The 24421-nt window shown below is 35.0% G+C and overlaps 1 protein-coding gene across 9 annotated transcripts in view; it reads right to left on the bottom strand.

Annotated features, from left to right (window-relative positions):
* Positions 1–6419: 6419 nt before the first annotated feature.
* Positions 6420–24421, bottom strand: part of LOC114045874 (pre-mRNA-processing factor 40 homolog A-like) — a 57401-nt gene continuing 39399 nt past the window's right edge. For 5 of the 9 annotated variants that reach the window (XM_027866048.1, XM_027866050.1, XM_027866052.1 and 2 more), the window contains 12 exons: positions 20929–21079; positions 19146–19279; positions 16004–16118; positions 15751–15854; positions 15512–15628; positions 15057–15194; positions 14403–14498; positions 12024–12110; positions 11842–11938; positions 11695–11756; positions 9488–9619; positions 6420–7752 (listed from right to left, as the gene is read on the bottom strand). In XM_027866048.1, coding sequence (XP_027721849.1) covers positions 7660–7752; positions 9488–9619; positions 11695–11756; positions 11842–11938; positions 12024–12110; positions 14403–14498; positions 15057–15194; positions 15512–15628; positions 15751–15854; positions 16004–16118; positions 19146–19279; positions 20929–21079 — 1326 coding nt within the window. In that variant the 3' untranslated portion in view covers positions 6420–7659. The remainder of the gene's footprint in view (positions 7753–9487; positions 9620–11694; positions 11757–11841; positions 11939–12023; positions 12111–14402; positions 14499–15056; positions 15195–15511; positions 15629–15750; positions 15855–16003; positions 16119–19145; positions 19280–20928; positions 21080–24421) is intronic. The other 4 variants (XM_027866049.1, XM_027866051.1, XM_027866054.1 and 1 more) reach the window with 1 other exon arrangement.

The raw sequence follows: 24421 nt of genomic DNA, 5'->3' as shown, positions 1-24421 counted from the left end.
AGTCTTGTGCATGTGGGAAAACTTAGGAGCAAAAAGCAATTCATTCCTAGAAACTGTTACAAAGTAGAAAGGAAGTTGATCATGTTATAAACTTCAATGAGTCCTGATTAATCCTCTAAGTGTAAGGTGTTTGGTGCTGGGAATATAAGAAGATAAAAATGAATCCTTTGCTTTCAGGGATTTTCCATTCTACTGAGGATAGATATAATGTATTTAGTAAGTATAACACAAATTACGCTATGAAAAAGAAATGCCAAATAATTTAAGAATGCTGAAGGAGCAAAGAACACATTTACCTATGAGATTAGAGGCTTTATAGAGGTGACACTCTTGAAGAGGATTTTGACAGGCAAAGATGTAGAGGCAGTGCATTTCAGGAAGATTTTTATTCCTAACCAGCCATTGGTTTTTTGGAGTCCAGTGACATGATCAAAGCTGAGCATTAATTTAAAAGATGATTTTAGCAGCTCTGGGAAAGATGGAATACTGGACTTAGGGAGGCCAACTGGGCTAGCACAATAAGGCAAAAAAATTCAGGCAAAAAAACCCAAGGAACTAAATTGGGATAGTGGCAGTGTGAGTACTGTTATGTACATAAAGTCAGTAGGTTGTGGAAGACGGGATCTAGACGCCAGAGGTGAGGGAAAGGAGCAAGGGGGTAATTGATTTTTGAGGCTGGGTGACTGAAAATGGTAGTGCCAACAATAGAAACAGGGAAGCTGGAGAGGCAAGTTGAAAGGGAAACATGAGTTCAGTTGTGGATATGTTGAGTGGGCAGTTGTAAGTTAATGAAGCTCAGAAACAAAAAAGATTAGGGATGTATATCACCTGTGATAATCTGATAATTGTGAGAGGGATTGAGACCACCATTAAGAAAAAGAGAAAAAATAAACCAAGGACAAAACTTGGGTACATCCATTTTAGGATGTCAGGAAAGGAACGAGTTGTCCACAGAGTAGTTCTGTAAAAACAGGATTCGGTCTGATGCCTCTGAAACCAAGAGAATATCCAGTATATTGAGAATTGCTCTAAACTGTAGAAATAGACCATTAGATCTGGCAGTTAGGGGGTCTTTGATGAAATTCTGGTAGTGCAGTGAGACGGGCACAGAGTCACATGGCAAAGAGTTAAGGAGAATGGGGTAGGGATGTGACAAAATGGAAGAGGTTGCTGGATGAGAACAAAAAGAGTCTTCAAAAGAAAAGGATTTGAAGACATTAATGTATTTGGCTAATGATGAGCCTGAGCAATTCGAAAGGTCACAGTCCATACTTTTTAAGCTAGGATGTAATATTTAAAAACTGTTCCATGAAAAATGTCTGAGATCACATACCATTTTGCTGCTTAGGTAAACAGCACATCTGGAAAATTCAGATAAAACTTTGCCAAACAAGAGCAGTATGACTAAATCAGAAAGAAAGGTGGTGGTGTGGGCAAGGGAGGGTAAGTGGCAAGCGTAGAGCCAGATAATCCTATAGTCAGGGAGACAAGTGGCTAAATAGCAAAGAGGAAACCTCAAGGCAAACATCTTGTGAAGAGGCTGAACTATATAGTGGCAAATCTGTTTACAGCATACTGATACGGTGTAACAGTCACTGTTTGCTTCTTTTTTTGGCTAGGCAATGGGGTTAAGTGACTTGCCCAGGGTCACACAGCTAGTAAGTGTTCTGTGTCTGAGGTCGAAGTTGAACTCAGGCCCTCCTGAATCCAGGGCCGGTGCTCTATCCACTGTGCCACCTAGCTGCCCCTGTTTGCTGCTTTAAAAAACAAATAAAGCAAAAACGCAGGATCCGGGATCCTCTCCTAGTCACTACTAGGCCTTCCTATTTCCCATTTTTCTTGACCATAGCAAATAAGAACATGCTATTTGCCTGGGGACATCTCCTTACCCTACACTACTGGTGTATTTTTTCCCCCCATTGGAGGGCACCTGCAATTTTCCTACTGATGGTGGTGGTGAAATATGATTACAATTTGCTTCACAGTTAATTTGGCTGGAATTCACCTATTCCTACAGAGGCAACTAAACTGTCACCAAAATTTTGATACACATTTATAAACAGTTCCAATAGTATATAATGCCAGTCTATTCATTTAACACTAGCTAAAATATACTTAAATTTTACTTCTTGTCAAGTTTAGCCATGCATCTGATTCTTGCTTGTTTGAAGTATCCCAACAACTAAAGTCAGCTTTTTGCCTTTATTACCACAAAGAAGCACTACTTACTTCACACAGTCTAGTGGAAGAAATGAAATTGAGAGGTAATAATCCCAGCTCCCCACAGGTTGCCATTTATTTTAGCACTCTAGGCCTGAGTGTCTTCTTTAAGGAGTGGCCCATTAATCAGGTTCTAATATTTACAGGAACACAGTTGATCTCTTTGTTCATTCCGTTTTAGAATAGCTGCACTTAACAAAAAAACAAATCCACTGGAAAGGTGCAAAATAACCAGTGACCAGTAGATAGGACACAACAGGCCTATCTATGAAGGCCTTTGAGGGAAAAGAAAAAGACGCATATCCACTTTATTTAGTAAAAGCTGCAATACCTTTTTCTAATAAATTATTTTTATTTACAAAAGGTCTAATTTTATTTAACAACTATGAGGCTTTTAAATTAATTACATCAGAACAATATAAACAGAAAATTTGGCAATTACAAACACAGAAAATAGAAACCACTCTTTCCCATTTAACTCAGCCTTTTCTTTAAAGCAAATCCTCAGTTTAATCAGGTGAGACTACCACCTATCTAAAGTGGGGTTTTGCAAAACAAGTTTAAACAATCACATTCATATCCCCGGGGAACAACAGAAAGTAGATACAACTGGTAGTAGGAAATGGCTCAGTTTGCTTTTTAAAGGGTCATATTGAATCTGGTCCTGTTTAGCAGCTCTGGGCAACTACCCAAGTCATTCTGGCTGCTTGGCTGATCCCTACAAAGCCAACTCAGGTTCTGCCTTACCAAGTCAGCTGTGGCATTGGCAGTCAATTCATCACCAAAATTATATTGCTTATGCAGCACTGTACTGGGTCCTATGAATTACAAAAGACAAAAATACCACTTTTTAAACAAGATTGTGGATGTAAAAGGACTCTATTGATAGCCTAATATCCCATATCTATACAGGGAAAATTAAGTGGAAAAATGAAGGTAGTTAAAGGATGATGATAACAAAACATTCTGTAAAATATCCTTGTGAATTGGGCAAGTCACATTTAGACTTCCAATTTGTTCTGATTTTTTCCACTTCAATGGTGTCTTGGAAAAATCAACTTCGACTAGTTCTGATGCTTGATCTTTGTTGGGTGGATTTTGAGACCTGCCTGGGCTGGCCTGTTGCAAGAACATCTACCTAGAAAAATGATCTGACCTCTATTTCTATGGTATGAAGCAGTATGAAAGAAAAATCACCTAGGTATTTTGAGAGATTCCAAGCCACATTTATGAAGCTTCAAACCCACTGCTGTCTTCTTTATCCAAATACAAGGGGAGCAGGAGCCAAGCATTTATTCTCATTAACTGACTTTAAACAGTTCAAAAAAGATGGTACAGCAAGCAGATCATCTCCCTCAAATGTACCTCTATAATCTTAAGCCAATGCCCCTAACTCAGGTAGTACAGTACTGCATATATGGGCATGAGTAAAGTTTTAAGTTTTTAAACATTTATGAATATGGTTTACTGCACTAATGGTTTTAAAATCCTTCAACCCTTTATGTTGCCGGAAAGCTAGATGAAGATACTGAAAAAGATTTACTTCACTTCCTGAAACCAACACAATGGCTAAAGTAAATAAATTCAAATCAAACTAAGTTTATTTTATTGAAAAAGACTAGGTTAATCATAGTTTGAAATGAGAGGCATTACTAATAGTTAGGATGGATATTAACTTTCTGAACACATAAAATGTATGATTTTTCCCTTCTGCAAAACATGTGAAATGTCACCTATTCCAGTGAATGATAAACATGATAAACACATATTAGAATGTACTTTAATATTTATGTATTGCTGGTATTGGTGAAGCATCCCTAGTGGGGGGAAAAATTATGCCTTTATATTTATATTCAGGCAAGTGAAAATTTCCACATTAAGCTGAAACCAGGAAGAATTAATGTGCTTCATCCTACCTTGCTTTTATTTTGTTGCAAAACCTTGTTTCTTTACTTACATAATTCATATTTTTCTTACATTATGTACTTTAAAAATCCTGTTTTAAAATAATTCAAAACTTAGTCCTGCCTCCATCATTTGATTAAGAAAAGTATTTTCTTATCAAGTTCATTAAAAATAGTCAAGACTCAGTCACTATGTGAAGAGACTTTTCCCTTTTCATATTGTTATAAAATTACCTAGCCAGCACTGAGAACTCACAGAATCTTAATAGCTGGAAGGAACTTTTAAAAATATTGGAAGTTCAGCTTTTCCCCACCCCCACCCCCATTTTATAGTTGAGGAACCTGAGGCCTGAAGAAAGTGATTTGCACGTCACACAGCTAACTAGTGGCAGAGCATCCTTTTCAGAGGGAAAATGGTTAAATCAGCTTAATTAAAGAGGGCTACTGTCTTTTTATTCAATGCTAAGAAATTCTGAGCAGAGAATCACATATCTGCAGCTGTTTTAAGAAATATAATGCAACGTTGTCTAGAGCTTTTACAAACCTCAGTCGCTGGCATGCTTATTTAAGAATTTGAAGGAGTTTGTTAAATCATATAAAATGAATTTAGATGAAATGTTTCTTAAACAGATTACTTGTATGGCAATATTGTCTTACTATGCTTCCAGATGATATAACTCACATCTCAAACCTATTCAGTTTTCTTATAAATAAACTGAATTTAATGACAAAAGGGGAGGGTCACTTCCCTGAAGAACAAAAAACGCTTCAATATTTACGTCAGTAACTAATATAAAATGTACTAGTGGTTTTGAGGACAAATTAATGCTACCTCTTTGTAGTAGAGAGGTAGATCAAATAAACAAACATGCAGTATTTAATGACCTATATTAAATTTAAGCCGTTGAATCAATATTCAAGATTCCCATAAAGGCAAGATTACAAAAGTAAATCGAAGAGCTTTAATTCCCACATTCATAATTTCACTGTTTGAGCATATTGGTCAAAAACTGGCTTGAGTTTTGGCTTGTCTAACTATCCTCAGGGCTAGTTAGAGTCTACCCAGGGCCTTATATAATTTCTGGTGAGGCTCCAGTGTATTGTTGCTGGATGCAGCGGGGTATTTTCAATCAGAATGTTAATTTTAATTACATACAACTATTATTTTTAAGCCTTAGATAATTTCCATGGCTGATATAAGCTCTGGAAAGAGAAACTGAGGTTACTTAACAGTTCCCATTTTAGAAAATTCCATACAGATTGTCTAGCAGGGATTTAATGAGTTAGGTTGATGCAAAATATCCTTGAGAAATTCAGAAAGATACATAAAAACATGCTAAAACACATATATACAGCTTTTTATTTTTAATGGAAAAATAAAGACAAAACTTTTAAAGTAATATTTACTTTAAAAAAAAATCTTCCTCATTCATGGAAATTATAAAAGCAAAATGTTTTACATAAACTCTAAATTACCTTGTGAAACATTGCTACCTTTGTCAAAATCATAAGCTTATCTTAAAGATTTCCCACTTCTACTTCCATGTCAAATAAGCATTTGACATGATTAGTACTATTAACTATATATATTTATATATATTTATACCATAAACACAAATGGAGTTTCTCTGAAGGTAAACTAAAGTAAAAATAAGCCCCTGCCGCCAAAGCTTTTACAATTCTTTTTGGTTCTAAATACAACAGTAGAGTAAAACTTTAAGCAACTCAATTTGATTGCTTCACATTTTCTCATACATATACAGTTTGATTCTCATACCTTCTGCAGAGCCAAGTATCATCTCAATGCAGTGCAGAAAAATTGACTATTTGGAGAGGAGAAAGGTTGGGAGAAGTCACAAAGCTTTCATGGCTTTGCTGTAGGATAACATTGCAACTGATGTCACAGAAACATTTCCCTGATTACCACTAACCACTTTCAACTTTTTAAGATGGTGAACTTGGTGGGTAAAATCATCTCCTAATTTTTGCTAACATTGAACTCAAAATAAGGGTCTACAAAATGATCAAAATTAATGGATAAAATAGTGACTGATGGGTACCTAATAGTCTTAATATTAACACCAGATGTGGGGTATGCTTTATTTAATGTGAAAAAAATCTCTCGGACAAGAAGTGCTCCTTGATAACAAAAAAAATATGCTATAGCCAGTTTTATCTTTCAAGTGACAAATAACCAACCTCTAGAAGCAAGCATATGACATGATGCCTCTAGCGTCACTTAAACCAATTTCTCACAAAAATATTACGTATGAACATTTTAGTTTGAAGCACAAATAAAGGGGCCTCATATGCACTGATTTATTTATAAGTACTCTTATAAGTATCATTAGAAAAGCAAAGTAATCTACATGGGAAAGGAAGATGAATTATTAAGAGAAACTTCGACGGGCTTAGAGTAAATACACCACATTGTTGCTTAACTGAATCAGAAAATATCCATATTTCTGTTAGAGCTGTACAGCGTATTTCAAGTAGAAATAAATACTAGTACACGCTAGAAGAGAAGGTTTAATAATCGATAAAAATGTACAAAAATATTCAAATCAGAAATGCTTTAGAATGTGTACCACAGAAGTCAATACTTCTCACTGAGTAGGGAAAAGTTTTCCTCAATGAAAAACTGGACAGAGGATATTAAAAAAAAAGAGAGAGAGAGAAAGACGGAAAGAGATCTGATTTCTTTTTAAATCAAGACAACTTTTGTTAAAGAAAATGTTTAAGTCAACATTGATTTTTTTTTTTAGACAAGGATATTGCAACTGTCACTTAAAATTTGGTGGCACATTCTTTAGTAGGTCCTTAAGGCAACATATTTAAATTAATTTACAATCTGATTTGATGTTAATTTCTTTTTTAAACATCGCCTCAAAACAGATGTTCAAATAATGCCCTCACAATAGCCTTCTGTTTTATTCATCCAGATGCTCTTAAAATTAACAATGGTGGCTATAATTACAGCAGTGCCCATTAGCACTACTATTTAGTTAAGGGTTTCCATCAAAAAACACCTATTTTTTTTTAGTTCACCATAAAAATTCACATCAGTTAAACCAGTTAGGAAGTGCACAAAAAAGCATTTTGATCAGTTGCTGGTGCTTTTTTTGTACCACTATGCATCAAAAAAGGTTTCATTATATCTTCAAAATCCAACTTCTGCAAATTTCAAACTACCTCAAAAATGTATATTTGTGGCATTGACTTTAGAACACAAAAGTAAGGACAATCAATAAATCACCATCTCTAATCTATTTTGCTGTACCCTAAAAAGGGGCTTCAGAGTGATGATATGAAAATGATTCTCTATACAGAATCAAAAGTTTTCATGTTCAGTTTTGAATTTCCTTCTCTTTTGCAGATTTAAAGTCAACTCCACTGTAACATTACGTAATGCACTTCTTCCTGTGATATAATTAAAACCCAGTGTTGCTTCAATGGAATTTAAAACATCAGAATCCCTGTCCTGAACTAGACATTTTTTTAATTATACTGTAAACATATATTTGGTATAATTAATTTATTGATCATCATCCAGTTGTTCCAAGAGGGTCCTTCTCCGTTTTTCTAATTCCCCTTCACTCAGTTCACTGCCAGAAGTATCCCAATTACCCTGGAAAGACATCAAGAATTAACAGTATTTTTAAAAAAATCTTGAAATAACATAAAATTTTTTCTTAAGATGAAAATTACATGGTATTTTAAAAACCCGTTAATCTTTGCTGAAAAGAAAATTTATTATAAGGTATCACAGTTTTATCCCACAATAAAGATGGATAAAACTTTTACGTTCATATTACCTACTTACCTTCCTTTGTGGCTTCGGAGGAAAAAAACAGGAAAACAATATACACAATCCATTAGGATCATGTGTGCACTCAAGTTATACAACACTTATGTTCCACTCAACGGATTTTACCATGAATAAAACCAAAGTATGATGCAAAAACCTAATTTATTAGGTAAAGACTTTTACACTATAGGATCAGAAATCTAGAGCTTAATGGCTATCTAATCAAACTCATTCACCTTTCATAAAACTAAGGTCCAGAGAGGTTCTACTTGACTTAATCAGAGGACACACACATAAAATAAGCATAAATTACACTATCATTATTTATTGAATATTCATTTTCATGTGTATGTACGCACACTTATTTTTCCTGTTTTTGGAAGCATATCATAAAGTTCATTTTGCTTTTCATCTTGATTAAAGTTCTAAGACGTTATTTCTCCAGAAACAATGTAAAGCCCCATGTTTAGTGTGATCAGAATGCTTAGAAGGGTTTTACATCCTTTATACAAAAGCAAATTTCACAGCTTAACTCCCCATCCCACTTTGTGTCTTAAATACAAAGAAAAACTCCAGAGAAACCCCCAAAGGCATTAGGACTTTGTCTTAGAACCTGATATAAACCTGGTTCCTTGCCAGATGGATGGATTATCACTTTATGTAACCTTCCACATGGTACCTGAAAGCAGTTCTTCAGTTGTTTGTGGTGGGACTTCCACCTGTTGTCTTTTAGAATTAGCTTCTGGCTCTTTGTAGGTTTCATCAGTTTTCTTTCCCTACCTCCTTTCTTTCTTTCTTTATCTATTTATTTATTTAGGTGAGCTAACTGGGGTTAAGTGACTTGCCCAGAGTCACACAGCTAGTGAGTGTTGTGTGTCTGAGGCCACATTTGAACTCAGGTCCTCCTGACTCCAAGGTTGGTGCTTTATCCACTGAGCCACCTAACTGCACCCCCCAAGCTCCTATAGAAGATCACCTGAGGGCTTTTAAAGGGAGAGTAACTACACTGGAAATTTCTGGAAAAACAAAAACAAAACTATTGATTTAAAAAAATAGGTTGGATTATATATGAGATGCTCCACTGTCCTTTCTTTTGAGAGAGATCTCAACTTATGAGACATTTACTTGGCTCTAAGTGAACAGAGAGTCTCCTATTCTACTTCTCTTTTCTGAATCTTATCCTCCACTCATCTAAGACACAAAAGAGGAAACACCCTAGAATTCAAGTGTCTACTTAATTTTACAGATAAGAACAGCAAGCAGTCTTTTGCTCTGAAGAAAGATTTTGTAATCATAATATAGTACCTCATTCTTCACTAGAATAAGTCCTGCAGTGCTACAGATTTTCTTCATAAGTCCTACAAATATTCTAACCTTATGTTTATGTATAATGGAAAAACATTTTTAGGAGACACTACATTAGCTGAGACTTTGGTTTTTCTTAAGGATGTTATACTTGGCCTAAGGTTGGCCTCTAAACATTAGTTAATTAAGTATATAAAAAATCTGTGTAAAGAGAAAACATACACTTGAGGTAACATGAAAAAATACTTACAGAATCCTTTCCAGTCTTCTTTTTAGGTGATTTGTGTTTTGATTCTGATCTCTGCCTAGTTCTATCTTTTTCATTTTCTCGTTCTTTTTCTTTTTTATCCTTTTCTCGTTCAGCATCAGACTCTGGAGAATCCTACAAAAGGCACGTAATTGTTAAGAAAGTGCATCACTATTTAAAAACTATTCATTGGGATAACATTTAAGATACATCTTGTACAAAATAGCAGGTTAGTGTTCTCTTAGATCCACTAATAAGGAGATATTTGTCTTTTGCGGGAGGGCTCACGGCAGGAACATGGCATTCTAATATCATTAAGAAATGCTTCTCTGAAAGTAGAAAGACAGGCATTCTAAAAAGCACTGCTGGTGAAGCTGTGAAATGATTTAATTACTCTGGAAAACAATGTGGAATTATGCCAAGAAAGTGACAAAAATGTCCAGTCTTTGACTTGATATACTATTAGGTGTGTACCCCAAGAAGGTAAAATGAAGGTTAAATATATATAATATTGTTTATAGTTGCAAATAACTGGTAACAAAGTAAATGACCATTAATTGAGAGATGGCTAAAAAAAACTATAATGTGTGAACGTAATGAACTACCTCAGGATAAGAAATGATGAATTTATAAGAAGGTACAGAATAAACCAAGAAATAATAGGAAAAACAAAAAACTCAAAAATAAGTGCTAAGTACTTGTAATAATCAAGCTTGAGCCTGAAGAAAAGTTATGAGAAAGCAATCCCTTCCCTTTGCAGGAGGATTGCATATATGGTCAGATTTAACTGATGTGTTGATTTATTTATTAAACTGCTTTTTTCACCTTTTTATTTTTATTCTCATGGATGCCCTCTCAGCCAGGGAAAGATATATTGGGGAAATAATGATATAAACAAAAGATTGTCAATAAAACTTTTTAAAGTGGCTACCTAAAGCTCTGCTTTTGTAACATATAACCATGTCATATTCTCTACCTCTCATAATAAAATGTTAGTTAGGCCTTTAGCAGCCAGGTAAATCTTCTCACATATTAGGTACAGGAATGCCTGACAGATTGTTCCACCTACCCAAAAAGTGAATATGAATTAAAGAGAGCTATTATGGGTATATATTAGAAATTCATAAATATAGTGTAAAAGGGATTCACGTAGTGGAAAGAAGACTGAATTTGGAAGGCCTGGGTTCAGTTCCTGGCTCTGACACTACCAATCAGAACTTATTTTATCGGCAAAACGAAGGTGGTTGGAGTCAATACTCTCTAATCACTTCCATCTCCCAACCTACGACTCTATGAACTAAGATAAGGTTGTCTGAGGGACAGATGTAAGGCGACCACAGACAGAAAAATCAAAGAACATGGAAAATGGGCTAATGCAAAGTGGAGGGGCTAAAACCCAAAAGAGGTGCAATTGGAGCACAAACAGGAAAGGAATCAGGGTAGAATCAAAAACTCCACAAGTCAGAACCTAGAATGAAAGTCATCCTGGACTAAAAATGTGATGAGGTGGGTTCAAAAGTGATAACAGGGAACACCTAGAAGACATTAGTTGTTAAATATTATAAATATTATAAAGCTGTACCAGTTGGATATATTTCCAACCATACAGTGTGGGGCCCCAAAATTTCACACAATGTAGTAAAACTTGGTTTTGTAACTGAGCTTTGTGTGCTGGAATACAGTGAACCAGAAAGATCATCAAATAGTACAGTACTACTCTGTATGTATCTTGCATATACCTATAATATGTACATATCTTACATCTTACCCCAAGCCCATGCTGGAATGTTCACTCCATGAAGGAAAGACAACCATTTTTCTTGAGAATGGATCTATATTTTGCCTAGGCTGGAAATTAAGTCAATACCCATGGACCTGATCCAAATACTGATCAGCAAGTAAACTTTAATCCATTCTATTTTTCTAACCTGGACTGGTTTGTCCCCTCTTCAGTTATCTTGGTGGTCTATCCTCTCTGGGGGCTCATCACATTAGTGCCAGTCTTAGTGTGGACAACTAATTGGCTTTAGCCCTAGTTCAGCTGAGAACTCGTGAACTCAAGTGATCCACTAGCCTCAGCCTTCTCAGTGGCAGGGACTATACAGGCTTGTGCCACTACACCTTGTCATTTTTGTACTTTCTCTGTATCAAGACTTAGCACTTAATGCTTGACTATTGGTGAGCCACCACATGAAGACTGGCTAACTTACAGATTTGTGTCTCCTTTTCTTGCTTTTCTTCTTATGCTTTTTCGATTTCTTGTAACTTCTCTCTAAGAAAGATAAGGGAGAAAGAATGTTAGACTCCGAGGCAACATAAGTTCAAGTCAGTTTAACAAGATTAAGAGAAAAGCTCACCAGACTCAGCACTAGAAGAACGTTCTGAAGCAGACCGGGATTCTGACCTTTGCCTCTTTTTCTTTGAATGGCTGTCATCATCATCTGAATCTGAGCCCTAAGAGAAACCATTTAAGATGCAAATTCATAATAATTCTGAGAAAAACCTACTTATGGTCATATTCTGTGAACAAGAATCTTACCGATCGAGAACGTGAACGTTTCCTGTGATGTTTTTTAGATTTTTTAGAATGTTTCTTGTTCTTTGAATGATGATGCTGACATTCATGCTAAAGTTTAAGGGGAAAACAAAGAATTAGATTTGTTTTAGATAGCACCTTGTACCCATTCCTAATGATCCACCAGATGTATGTATGAGAAAGGGCCAGACGAACATATCTAAATAAATATCTAGAAGTCCTCAAAATAGGCATTAATAAGTAACCATTTTATACATTATTAGCCAAGGCAATTTCAAAGTTAAATTTTTAATACTATCCAAATGGTTGTACACCTCCCTCCAACAATGGTCTAAAAAGTATACATCTATAATATGACAGAATAGGGAGTAGGGAGCCTAGTCCAGATGAGAAGTGGCATAAATGAGGTTGAATTATTTGCTGTAGTCTAGGTAACTGATTTTCTAACATGCTGAAATACATTAACACCCTACTCCTTAAAAAGCACAGTGACAACGATCATATTTAAACAAGCGTATGCTGGTTAATTTAGTTCCCTAAGCTTCTATGCCAATGATCTCCCAAAATACATAATTCTCCACCACATAAAGATCGATAGCAGGATTATCCAGTGGCAAAAATGGGAAAACTATGGTATATTCTTTCTTTTTCTTTTCTACTACCTGCCATGTTATCCCCCACTCCCTCTTTAAATACACAACAGTGGTCTTCTTACTTTTTGAACCACCTTGCAAAACCAGAATGAATCAGGTATCTTCTATAAGTTGATAAATACCAGTGTGTCAATCCTCCCAAATATTTTCAATTCTTTTTTCCTCCAACTATGAAATGAAGGGCTCTGTAATTCAAAACCCCTGCAAAGCTGCTGGGGAACCAAAAGGAGGCTATCACCTTGCCTCTTAAATCATATTCTGCCTAAGGTAAACCAAACTTGTCTTTTAATATTAAAAAGGCAGAAGGCTAAATCAGAAGAATTCCTCTGATGCTACTCAAGACATTAAAAAGCCCCCAAATCCATTTTCCCTATGCTCTCCCTACTCCCCTTTTCTATCATGCCTCACTTGAATTGTACCATATAGCACAGACAGCATCATGTTTTCTTCCTCATTTCACAGCCTCATGACTCAAGCTCCTACTGCCAGGTATCTTCCAATACTCAAGAAAACCAGCAAGGGGCCAAGGAATAGATACTCTTGATGTAGTGATAAGGAGCCAGCATGGGAGAGTGAGATGGGATCATTTGGACTGTCAAGCTCTTGACTCCACTTCCCACTTCCCCCTAAATCTTCATCCAGTGGCCAAACTGCTGGTGATGAGCCATTCTGCATTTAGCTAAGTTGGTCGTAGACAGGAGACATTATTACAGGGATAATTATAACAACAGGGAAAAACAGTCAACATTTAAAGTAAATGCAGAGTAGAGAAATATCAGTGAAAAGAGAAAAACTGATAACTTTATTTAATATTTGTTTATAGGCATTTCCAGGAAATTTTTATCCAGTGAAGTCTAATTACTAATGTAACAAAATTGTTTTATACTGAAGATTTCAAGAATAAATTTTTTTAAATTTCTATATCATTAGCGACATAGCAAATTAACATTTCTACTGAGTACTAAATTTCAAGCTAGGAAGTTAGAGCAAATGATGAAAAGCAAAAGCTGACTGCCCATACAGTCTCAAGAGAAAGATTCAGTCTAAATTTACTCTCTTAGCTAAGAGATCCAGGTGCAATGTGAAAGTGGTTGGGCATAATTGTGTTATCCTAACAAGTACTTTCCAACTACCTCATCTTTCAGAACTTTTTCTATTTTTTTTTTCTACTTCTAATCAAAATTTTTTTTGATATACCCATCATTTCTCATGAACATCTGAAATACTACCTGGATGACATTTTGGGGAAGGATTTTAATTTCCTTCTAGGTTTATTTTTGGCAAAAGAAAAATGACCATAACTTTGTTAAATTATGTTGACACTGCCGTCTGACCACCAGATTGAAAATTTGTGTTTAAATTTTTTTTAAAAAGACTAATTAAGACTAATAATAATGATAAGAAGGTGTTCTACAATGAAAAGGTACTTAAGAAGGATCCTCACATATTATGCAAGAGATGATAGTACTTAAATCTAAACTGGGTTAATCAGACTATCTCCTTTCCCAAAGCCAGATAACAGAGGGGATATTTTATTTGCACTGATAAAATAAATCTATTTAACATGAAGAAACTAAATGGTGCTATAACCTTAAATTTTTGGACTGAACTATAGATTTAATGTTTAAAAACAAAAGAGATATTAAATAAACTAAAACAAAACCCTTCTGTGCAGCAAACATATAAACAACGGTATAAAAGACAGTTACTATAACTAGATTAAAATTACCTCAAGCACATGCATGAAATCCTTAAATATCCTTTTTCTTTCAGACTCTAGAGTGATGTCTTCAAATGCTGGTTCCTTTACAAATCTTTCTCGAATCTATATGAAAAGTCCACAATGATATTAATAAACATAAATGAATCCATAATTTTCAAAATAAAAAGAGGCAAAGCATTCTACAACTTCCATGTTTATGCTTCAAAAAAGACAGTCCCAGTAATCCCCCAAAAGCCTAAGGTAAAACAAGTGATATTAAAAGTATGAGTAATCCATACTTTTTTTCTCACATTAAATTGAGCTAACTACCTTCAACTTCTATTTAGACTACACAATTAGACAAAGAATAGTAAAGTAAAATGAATTAGGAATATTTTGACAGCAGAAAACAGTACAGAGAACACTGCACCCAGAAGCCAGAGGACTTATATTCAAATACTGGCTCTGCCACTCGCTACCAATTTGACCTCAGAAAAAGAGCTCTTGCTAAGCTTTTAATCTATGATCCTATGATCTTTATGGGCCTCAGTATCCTTATGTGAAAAAGGAGGAGATTGGCCCTTGAAGGACCCTTTTACATTGGTTTTGCAATACATGGCAATATTATTAATGAAATATCTACAGTGAATTGTACAAATACAAGAAAGCATAAATACATACATCTTCCCAGACTGCATCCAATTCTATCGGAGGAGCAGCTTGTTTCAACATACTCTTGAATGCAGACTCTTTTCGTTTCATCTTACGAGCCTCTTCCTTTTCTCTTTCCCGTTCACGGGCTTCTGCCTTTTCTAACAACTAAAGAGAAGATTTCCTTCTTAGCAGTAGATATAGCAGCAAGTAAATACAGTTTTAAATTCATATTATTTTTGACACATTCTGAATTCTATTACAACAAAACAGTATCACAATAATTTTAACTGATACAGTTTTAACATTAGTTGATACATGATATTCCAAGGGGCTTCAATTTCTCTCCCTTGCAAAATACAACTGTCATCCTACCTGATGTCCCTTACTCATAACATCAAAACTAAATATTACTTCACTGAACATATTTTCATAAATGTTAATTTTATTAGTACAAAGTTCTGTAAGGTAAGACAGTAACTTACACTATTAAAAGCCAATTTGATGTTTCCAGCATCTAATGTTGTTGATCTTTTAGTTGAACTGATTACTGCAACAAAATCTTCAAAGGTAGTATTTACTTCAACCAGAAATCCTTTATCCTATAAAACAAATATCTCATTTATATGAGAAAAACATAAAATCCAAATTCAGAGAGACCTTAAATACAGTTAGCTGTTTACCATTGTTAAGCCATTCAATGAAACACATCTCATCTCTTTACCTTTAGGATGTCTTTTATTATCTTCTTTTCATCATGATAACGTGCTTTTAGATCCTCAACATAAAACTTGAAAAGATCAAGTGCAGTTGATCCTAATGAAAAAACTAGAGAAGTCAAAAGCTAGCTCTAACCAAAGAGCTGCAATTACTTTTTTCATTTAGAAAAAAAAATATCTCCCACTCAAAATGACCTCCCCCCATCTGTCCATTCCACACACAATCAAATTGTAAGTTAGGAAGGAAAATAACCTTACCAGGCTGACCAAGCATGTTGGTAAATCTAATATCAGAACTAATTGTTGGATATAACTCCATCCAAGATGACATAGAATGCAACTGTCCATGTTCATGCAATTCATCTAAAAATATCTGAAAATATTCATATTTAGATAAAAATCAGCTATATAAACATAAAAGTCACATGTTATTTTAAATTGTGCTCAAGAAAACCCTACAAATACTCATCCCAGCCTACTTATATCAAAGTTATATTCAACAGCTAAGTTCCCATTTTAAAAAATACTTCCAATCAAAGAGATACCATAGACAATTTTAGTATTTAAGAATTTGCTAATGTGAAAGACTGTCAAAATTCCTGTACTAACCAGACCTTTGCACATGATAACTGTTCAGTAAGGACTCAATTATAGCTCTCAACCTCAATAACTGTTTCCAGTTACACATCTCTATAAAGTTAACTTGTATGCCACTTCTCTTTGGTACCTATATGTTGCTAATACTGATGCTGCTACCCACTTTCTCATACTATTTACCTCTCCATAGATGACCTGCACCTTGAGTTCTTTACAGACTGTGGTATTTTATAACTTAGTCATGTATCTCCAAGTCAAATCAACAAACATTTATTAAGAATATACTATGTGCCAAGCACTGTGTTAAGAGCTGGGAATACAAAGAAAAGCAAAAAAAAATCAGATGTGTGAGGGTAGGATTTGTCAATAAAATAGATATGAGGGGGGTGGGAAACGTGTGAGAGTAGTGAAAAGTTGAGGACACCATCTAGGTTATAATTCTAGGTGACCGGGAGGATGGTAGTGCCCTAGAGTAGAAGTCCTGCTGGTAAGCTAATAATGGTGCTTACATTTTATTGTTTTCAAAGAATGTAAAAACAATTCTCATAGGTCCATGAAAGGGCAAAGTCCATCCCTTCATTCCAGTGACTCTTACTCCAGATAGTAATAGGAAAGTTAGGAAGAAGGAAGAGGTTAGAGATTAGTGCAATGGTTAACAAGTTCAATTTTGGACATGTTAAGTTTAAAATATCTATGGGACATCCCGTTCAAAAGGTATTAAGAGGAGTTGAAGATTTAAGACTGAAGGTCAAGAAAGAAATTAAGATTAGATGAGTAGATCTGAGAATCATCTATATGTACAAGTAATAACTGAATTTATGGGAGCTGATGAGATCACCAATAGTACAGGAGAAAAGGAAAGAGCCCAGGACAGAACCTTTGAGAACATCTCTTATTAATGAGCATGACCTAAAAGACAGAACAAAAGAGACTGAGGAGCAGTCAGCTAAGTAGGAGAACCAGGATAGAATGGTATAAAATAAAAAGAAAAGCCCAGAGAAAAGGGAGCTTCAGTGTCAAAGGATACAGAGAAAACAAAAAGGATAAGGACTGAGAAAAAACCATTGGATTTGGCAATTAAGAGATCATTAGTAATTTGGAAAGAGCAATTTCAAATGAATGAGATTAGAAGCAGACCATAGAGTTAAGAGAGGAGAAAAAGTGGAGACACTGACTATAAGAATTTTTCAAATAACTTAACTATGAAGGGAAGGAAAGATATATAAGATGACTTAGTGGAGATGGATGAAGGGAGGGTTTTATTGAGGATGAGAGACATGGGCTTATTGATAGGTAGTAGGGAAGAAGCCAGCAGACAGAGAGAAAATGTAGAATACAGGTGATAGGGAAGACATTTTGTTAGAGAACATGGGACACAAATGTGATCATATGTGCATGTAGAGGGGTTTGCTTTGATGAGAAGGGCCACCAAAAGTCTGAGTTGTTCCCCCCCTCGGAAAAGTTTCGGGTCACAAAATGAAGTGCACAACTCACAGGCAATCCAATCTGTTCTATTTATTTTTGAGTATGTTCTCTGTTGATCTGTAGTGTCTTTCCAAAAATATATGTACTGACAGACCAGTTTTATAGGTATGCCATCCAAATGCATAACAAATCTAGACAACAGGCATCCTTCACCTAGGTAGAGATTCTTGAACAATTATGTACTACATTTTGAAGGCTCTGAAATATTCTAAGGAATGATGCAATCAGCAGTGTCAACTGCGAAAAAGGAATGTCCAAAAGACCTCATCTTCCTTACAAACTCCTCTTTTATCTGGATTATGCATTTGATAGTGGAGAACAACAGTTTTGACAGTCATGTCTTCCTATTTTATTACTGCTTAACATTAATCAAAAGATCAGTTTTGCTATAGTCACAGACTTTCATACCACCAGATGCCAATTAGCACAGATAAGAAAGATTAAGTGTTCATGTGAAGTAGTTGCATTACTCTAATTCAGGCTGCACAAACCAGTGAATGGAATTACCAGAGATCACAAGTGGGATCTTATATATTCTCTATACTTGTGTGACCATGAAGACAGGATCTGCTATAGAATATCACTTTCAAATGCCAATCTCTTCCTTTCTGATAGTTTCATCAAGGTTTGCCCTCAATACATGTATACATTACTCTAGAAGATTATAGAGAAATGGGAAAAATACTATGTACCAGTAGTTGACGTTCTCAGTTCCTTTCCATGAGATAATAACAACCTATGAGCCACTATTTCATGTGCGGTAATAAGGAGGAAGTGAAGTGCATGGTTCTGGAGTCAGAAGACATGGGTTCAGATCTTGGCTCAGCTCCTTAGTATCTATGTGACTTTGGGTAATTCATTTAAACTCTCTGGCCTCATTTTGTCCATAAAGATGAATATGATTAAATTCTTCCAAAACTATGTAACCTCACTGGTTACTAAATAAGAACTTTACATTTAGAATATACTAACTAGGCTTTTATAAATGGCTTAAAAAAACCATCTGCTCTTTAATATCTTCTATCTGCTTTTCTCTTAGTCACTACAGAAGTAAATGGCATCCCCTCCAGAGTACTGAAGGTTATTTTACATTTAATTGTCTCATGAACTTTTAAAAAGGGCAAAACCCCAAGAAGTGCATCTTACAGAGAATGAATTTCTGTATTCGAGCCAGACTGGATCTCAGAAAGCAGAGTCTGCTGTTGAGAAAATATCTGAAGGCTTTCCAGTATGAAAGCTGCCAAAGCTTTCACCTTGCTGATACAGCCATCAAGATGTTAGGGTCATCTCCACAGCATGGGAAAAGTGAAATACTAACCTGAAAAGATTCTCTATTTTTACGCTGCCGCCTCCTTTCTCGTAACAAACTCTTCTGTTTTTCTTCTTCCTCTTCTTTTTCTAAAGCCCGGATATGTTCTTCAAAGCATATCAATGCATCTTCTTTGTCCATGTCTAACGAGGAAAAAAATGCTTTAAACATAACTACTTGAGTAAGGAAAGTAAGATTAATTTCCTGTCAATAAAATGCTATACAATAAGGACTTCCTTTTAAAAAATGACCTAACATGGGACAGCTAGGTGGCGCAGTGGATAGAGCACTGGCCCTGGATTCAGGAGGATCTGAATTCAAATCCAGCCTCAGACACATAACATTTACTAGCTGTGTGACCCTGGGCAAGTCACTTAACCCCACTGCCGAGCTAAAAAAATAAAAAAAAAAATAAAATAAAATTTTAAAAAGTGACCTAACATGTCTGACAAAGGAAAAAACAAAACTTAAGGTTATGGAAATCAAAATTGTGGGGTAATAAATGTGAATGATCAATGAAATTCACCTACAACTGACAAGGAGTATTTTAGTCAATTTCAAGGCTTCTGTCTTGGAAAGTTTCCATTTTAGGAATAATTAACACATTTTCTAGAAATGGACAACTTATAGTGCTGTCCAAATTATTTCCTGATAAACAATAACTTTGAAATGGTTTCATTTATGATAGCAATAGTCATATATGAGTACTTCTACTAACAGAAGGCTGGCACTGATCAAATGAAGCTGCTTTGAATTGGGTTCCCCACCTTTAGTTACCTCTGTCATCTGAGTGCTGGATTTTGTACCATGCAGCCATGTTTCAATGCTGTCTTTTATTGTGTTTTTAAAACTGGGTAGTACTCTAAGGAAATATGCTAATTATGCTCTAATGAGCACACTTAATGACTACTAGTGATATTGCAGAGCTGTTGGTGTGCAGAAATATGTCAACAACTGACTGTCTATTGCATTACAATACAGCTGAATAACTCTTAGGAAAAAAACCAAACACTTTCAGAGGGCTCTATCTACTGGAAGGGTAACTTGTTACTGAGTCCTCTATAACAGAACAGTATAGGCTTCTTAAAGTTAAAAGCACAGCTGTAAGACCAGTAAAAACAGACATTGTTGGTATGAATAAAAAAAAATTATCATTGGGTAAGATAATGCACAGAAACTGATGATGGGCATCATATCAGACGGTAAAATAGCCCTCAAAAAGTTTTTTGGAAAAAAAAAAGTATTTTAAACTTTCAGTGAGCTTGGAACATTTGTCCAGAGAAAATGATGAACAGATGTTGAGAAGCAGAATTGTTCCAAATCACAAAAATTTTAAATGGAGACAAAATATTACAAGATGACTTTGTATCCTACATCAGGTCAAGAAAGACACGTATCTAAGAACAGATAGGCTTCAATGACTTGGAAACTTGCCTGATTAAAACCTATGATCACACAGGTTAGACTTGGAAAAATGGATTGTTTGTCAAAGGCAGAGTTAATATTCAAGATGTTGAAAATAAGGTTTCATGATGAATTAAGGATGTGACAAAATCTTGTGAAGTAAAATTGACAAATCATGTGACTGCAGCAAAAGGACATATTACATATTAAGTTTTTTCAAAGATATAAAGTTGTAAGGTTTACCCCAGTTATTTTGTATGCCACTGTATATTATAAGGTGTTAAATTACAAATCTCTCATGCCAAGTAAAAATAATTCACTTATTTCTAGAAAATCCTCTTTTTAAAACTGCTGGGTTTCTACAAAAGTATTTCTTGATTATCCTTACTCTGTAGCTCCTCATCTTCTGCAAAGGTAGGGTTATCCATCAGATACTGCTGGGCTTCAGACCAAGTAGTGGAGTAGGTAACATTAGCCATGTTGTCAAGTATATTTTTTAAGGCCTCCCAATTTCTCTTTCGCAACTGCTTTGCTTGTTCCTGCAACAACAGTATCAAAACACATAAGCAGAAGTAAATGATATCCGGACGTCAAAGAGTCACTGCTACGTTTGTCTTCAAATATATGTAATTTATTAGCCAACTCAATGAAAAAATGTTCTTGTTTTGGGTTTTTTGGGGAAATTTGAAGCATTCACAATAAGGGTAAGGGTTACACCTTATCTCCTTACATATATCTTCAACAGAGTATTGGACTTGGAGTTAGGTTGACAAGAGTTCAAACCAGCCTAAGACTTTTTAATAGCTGTTGTGACCCTAGGCAAGTTACTTAACCACTGTATGCTTGAGCTTAGTCATCTATACAATGGGGATATTAACAGCACTTACCTCACAGAATGATGAGAATTAAATGAGTTCATGCTTTCCAAATCTTAAGGCACCATCTAAATGTTAGCTAACATTTTTATATTATCAGGTTCAGACTCAAGTTAACTTGTTCTATGGATTCTTCAGGTAATCCTCTAAGCATCATTAACTCAGTTCCTCACTTTGTCTTATTTGGGGCTATTCAATCTCTATCCTCACTCATGACAAGGACTACATTACTATCTTAAAACTGCAGTCCAAAGTCAAGTTTCTTGGACTATGTAACCCCTTATGTTGTCATGAAAGCTTGTAAGTTGTTCCTTGCTTGCCAAGTTATCAAAATTAAAGAGTGAACTATTTATAAACTATCTTCAAAAAAAATACCTAACAACTTTTGGTTAGGTATTTCCTATTCAGGAGGTTATGTTGTGGAATGGTCTACAAAAAGGACTGTGTACTTACAAGTTTCAAAAACTAGTCTCTTTTCAGTTACCCAAAAAATATTGTTATTTATGTGCAAAAGGCCCCTACCAAGAAAGATACAAAGAACAATTTTATTTTTATAAGTTTCATTGCTACATTTTGCTTTTGCCATCATTTCTGTACTGACCTATCCCTTGTCAATGAACCTTCCCTTATAACAAACCAACTGATACATCAACCACAAAGAATCTTTTTAAAAACTCAGATGCTCCATAATTGTCAGACTATTCAACATAACAAACCATTAAGTCCTTCATGACTCCATTAGTCCTTCCAGAACACTACATGTTCCTTTTTACTGATATATAAACAAGCAAAAATGTTAGTACAAAGTATTCTGAGGGGGCAGCTAGGTGGCACAGTGGATATAGCACTGGCCCTGAAGTCAGGAGGACCTGAGTTCAAATCCAGCCTCAGACCAAACACTTGACATTTACTAGCTGTGTGACCCTGGGCAAGTCACTTAACCCCAATTGCCTAAAACTAAAATAAAAAAACAAAAACAAAAACACAGTATTCTGCGTAAAAAATATTGTTAAAATAAAGCTTTTACTCTATGATATGACTATGACCATGTTGTTGTTTTTTTTTTTTAATTTATTTTAATTGTTAAGTGTTTTCATAGCATTGAATTATACTTGCATGCCCGGCATAAATACTGGTCTCTTTCTCTTTGGTTTACCCTTTCTTGGCTTCAGTATATATCTCACTAAATAAATTTGGTGGACGTTTTTTCTTTCTCGACTTTTGAGAATCAGTTTAGTAATATGGGTACTAATTTTTCTTTAAAAGTCTGAGAGAATTCTGCAAATAGGAGCATATTCTTCCTTCCTCCCCCATAGCACCTTTAACATTATTTTAATTTCTTTTCTGAAATTTGATTATAATTTGTTTTGCTGATAATTCTTTTACAAAAATTCTAAGTTTTAGTAGTATATAACTCTGAATAGAAGGTTGATTTTTAAAATTCCTTTTCTGTTATGATTTCACTTTGTTCATTTTCTATTTGTTTACTGTTAATATGATTTTGCTCCCTCTTCTTTTCTACCAGGTTGGTTAGAAGTCTGTCAATTTTTGTTAGTTTTTTAAAAAGAATCAGTTTAATCTGAATATCACTAGTTTTTTTTCTTATAATTTTCAAGATTTAAACTTTCATCTTTGGTTTACATTTACGTAGGACAACTTATTTTAGCTATTCCTGAGTTGACTGGCATCTACTTTGTTTTTAAGTTCTTTGCTAATACAAAAAGTATTATGAATATTTTAGTATGTATAAAAAGGCAGAAATGCTAAAATAATTTCTGTGTTCTACCACACAGGTCTCATGTGTTACTAAGAAATAGGTATTCTCATTCAGAAAACTAGTGAGGTGGCACAGAGGAGCCAGGAAAACCTGGGTTAAAAGCCAGCCTCAGATACTTAATGAGCCTGTGGCAAGTCATTAAAACTGTTTGCCTCAGTTTCCTATCTGTAAAATGGGGGTAATAATAGCAACTCAGAAGGTTGTTGTGAGGACAAAATGTTAATATTTATGAAATGTTTAGCACAGTGCCTGGCACAAACAGTCACTATATAAATTTTTTTTCCCTTCCCTCCTTTTCCTTTCAAAGCACTTTACAATTATGCTAAGAAAGTGACTAAAATACCTTTAGACCCAAGATCCCACTATTATGTGTATGCTCCCAAGAGGTCATTGACACATACCAAAATTTTTATAGCAGCTATGTGTTGTAGCCAAGAATCGAAAACAAAGTAGATGTCAATTGACTGGGGAATAAAAAAGTTATGCTACATGAATGGGAAGTAATATTACCACCCTGTAAGGAATGATGCATATAATGACTACAAAGAAGCAAGGTCACACTTACGTGAACTTATATAAAAAAATAAGGTAGAACAATGAAAATGAAATATACATGACCATGTAAAAAAGTAAAACAGAGACAAAATTAAAACTTAATGCTGTGAAATTAACAATTACCTAGACTGACCTAAGAGAAGACACGAAAAAGCAACCCCCTGTATTTTATGAAGGTTGGGAACTATCAACATGGAACTGTATACATTTTATACAGAGAATGCTGTATAAAAATGTCAGACTTGGTTATCTTTTGGTTGGTTTTACTGTTTTTGCTCCTCTTTTAAATTCTTTCTTATAAAGGATGGCTTTCTGGGAGGAAAATGGGGGAAAGTACATATTGGGCAAACAGGTTGTTTTCATTCATGTCCAACTCTTCATGATCCAATTTGGGGTTTTCTTTGCAAAAATTCTGGAGTGGTTTACCATTTCCTTTCCTGGCTCATTTTGCAGGCAAGGAAATCGAGACAAACAAGATTAAGTGACTTCCCCAGGGTCATATAGCTAGTAAGTATCTGAGGTCAGATTTGAATTCTGAAAGCTGAATCTTTCTGACTCCAGTTCTGGTACTCAAACTCAGTGCCACCTAGCTGCCCCAATAAATAGTAAATTCATTTAAAAAAAAAAAAAAGAAAAAAGTTCCTCAAGTGTAGGGAGTGGCTACCTTTTCTATT

This window comes from Vombatus ursinus, unplaced genomic scaffold (genome assembly GCF_900497805.2).
Source record: "Vombatus ursinus unplaced genomic scaffold, bare-nosed wombat genome assembly UNPS02014779.1, whole genome shotgun sequence".
Lineage (NCBI taxonomy): Eukaryota > Metazoa > Chordata > Mammalia > Diprotodontia > Vombatidae > Vombatus > Vombatus ursinus.
This window is presented reverse-complemented; position numbering and strand designations above follow the sequence as displayed.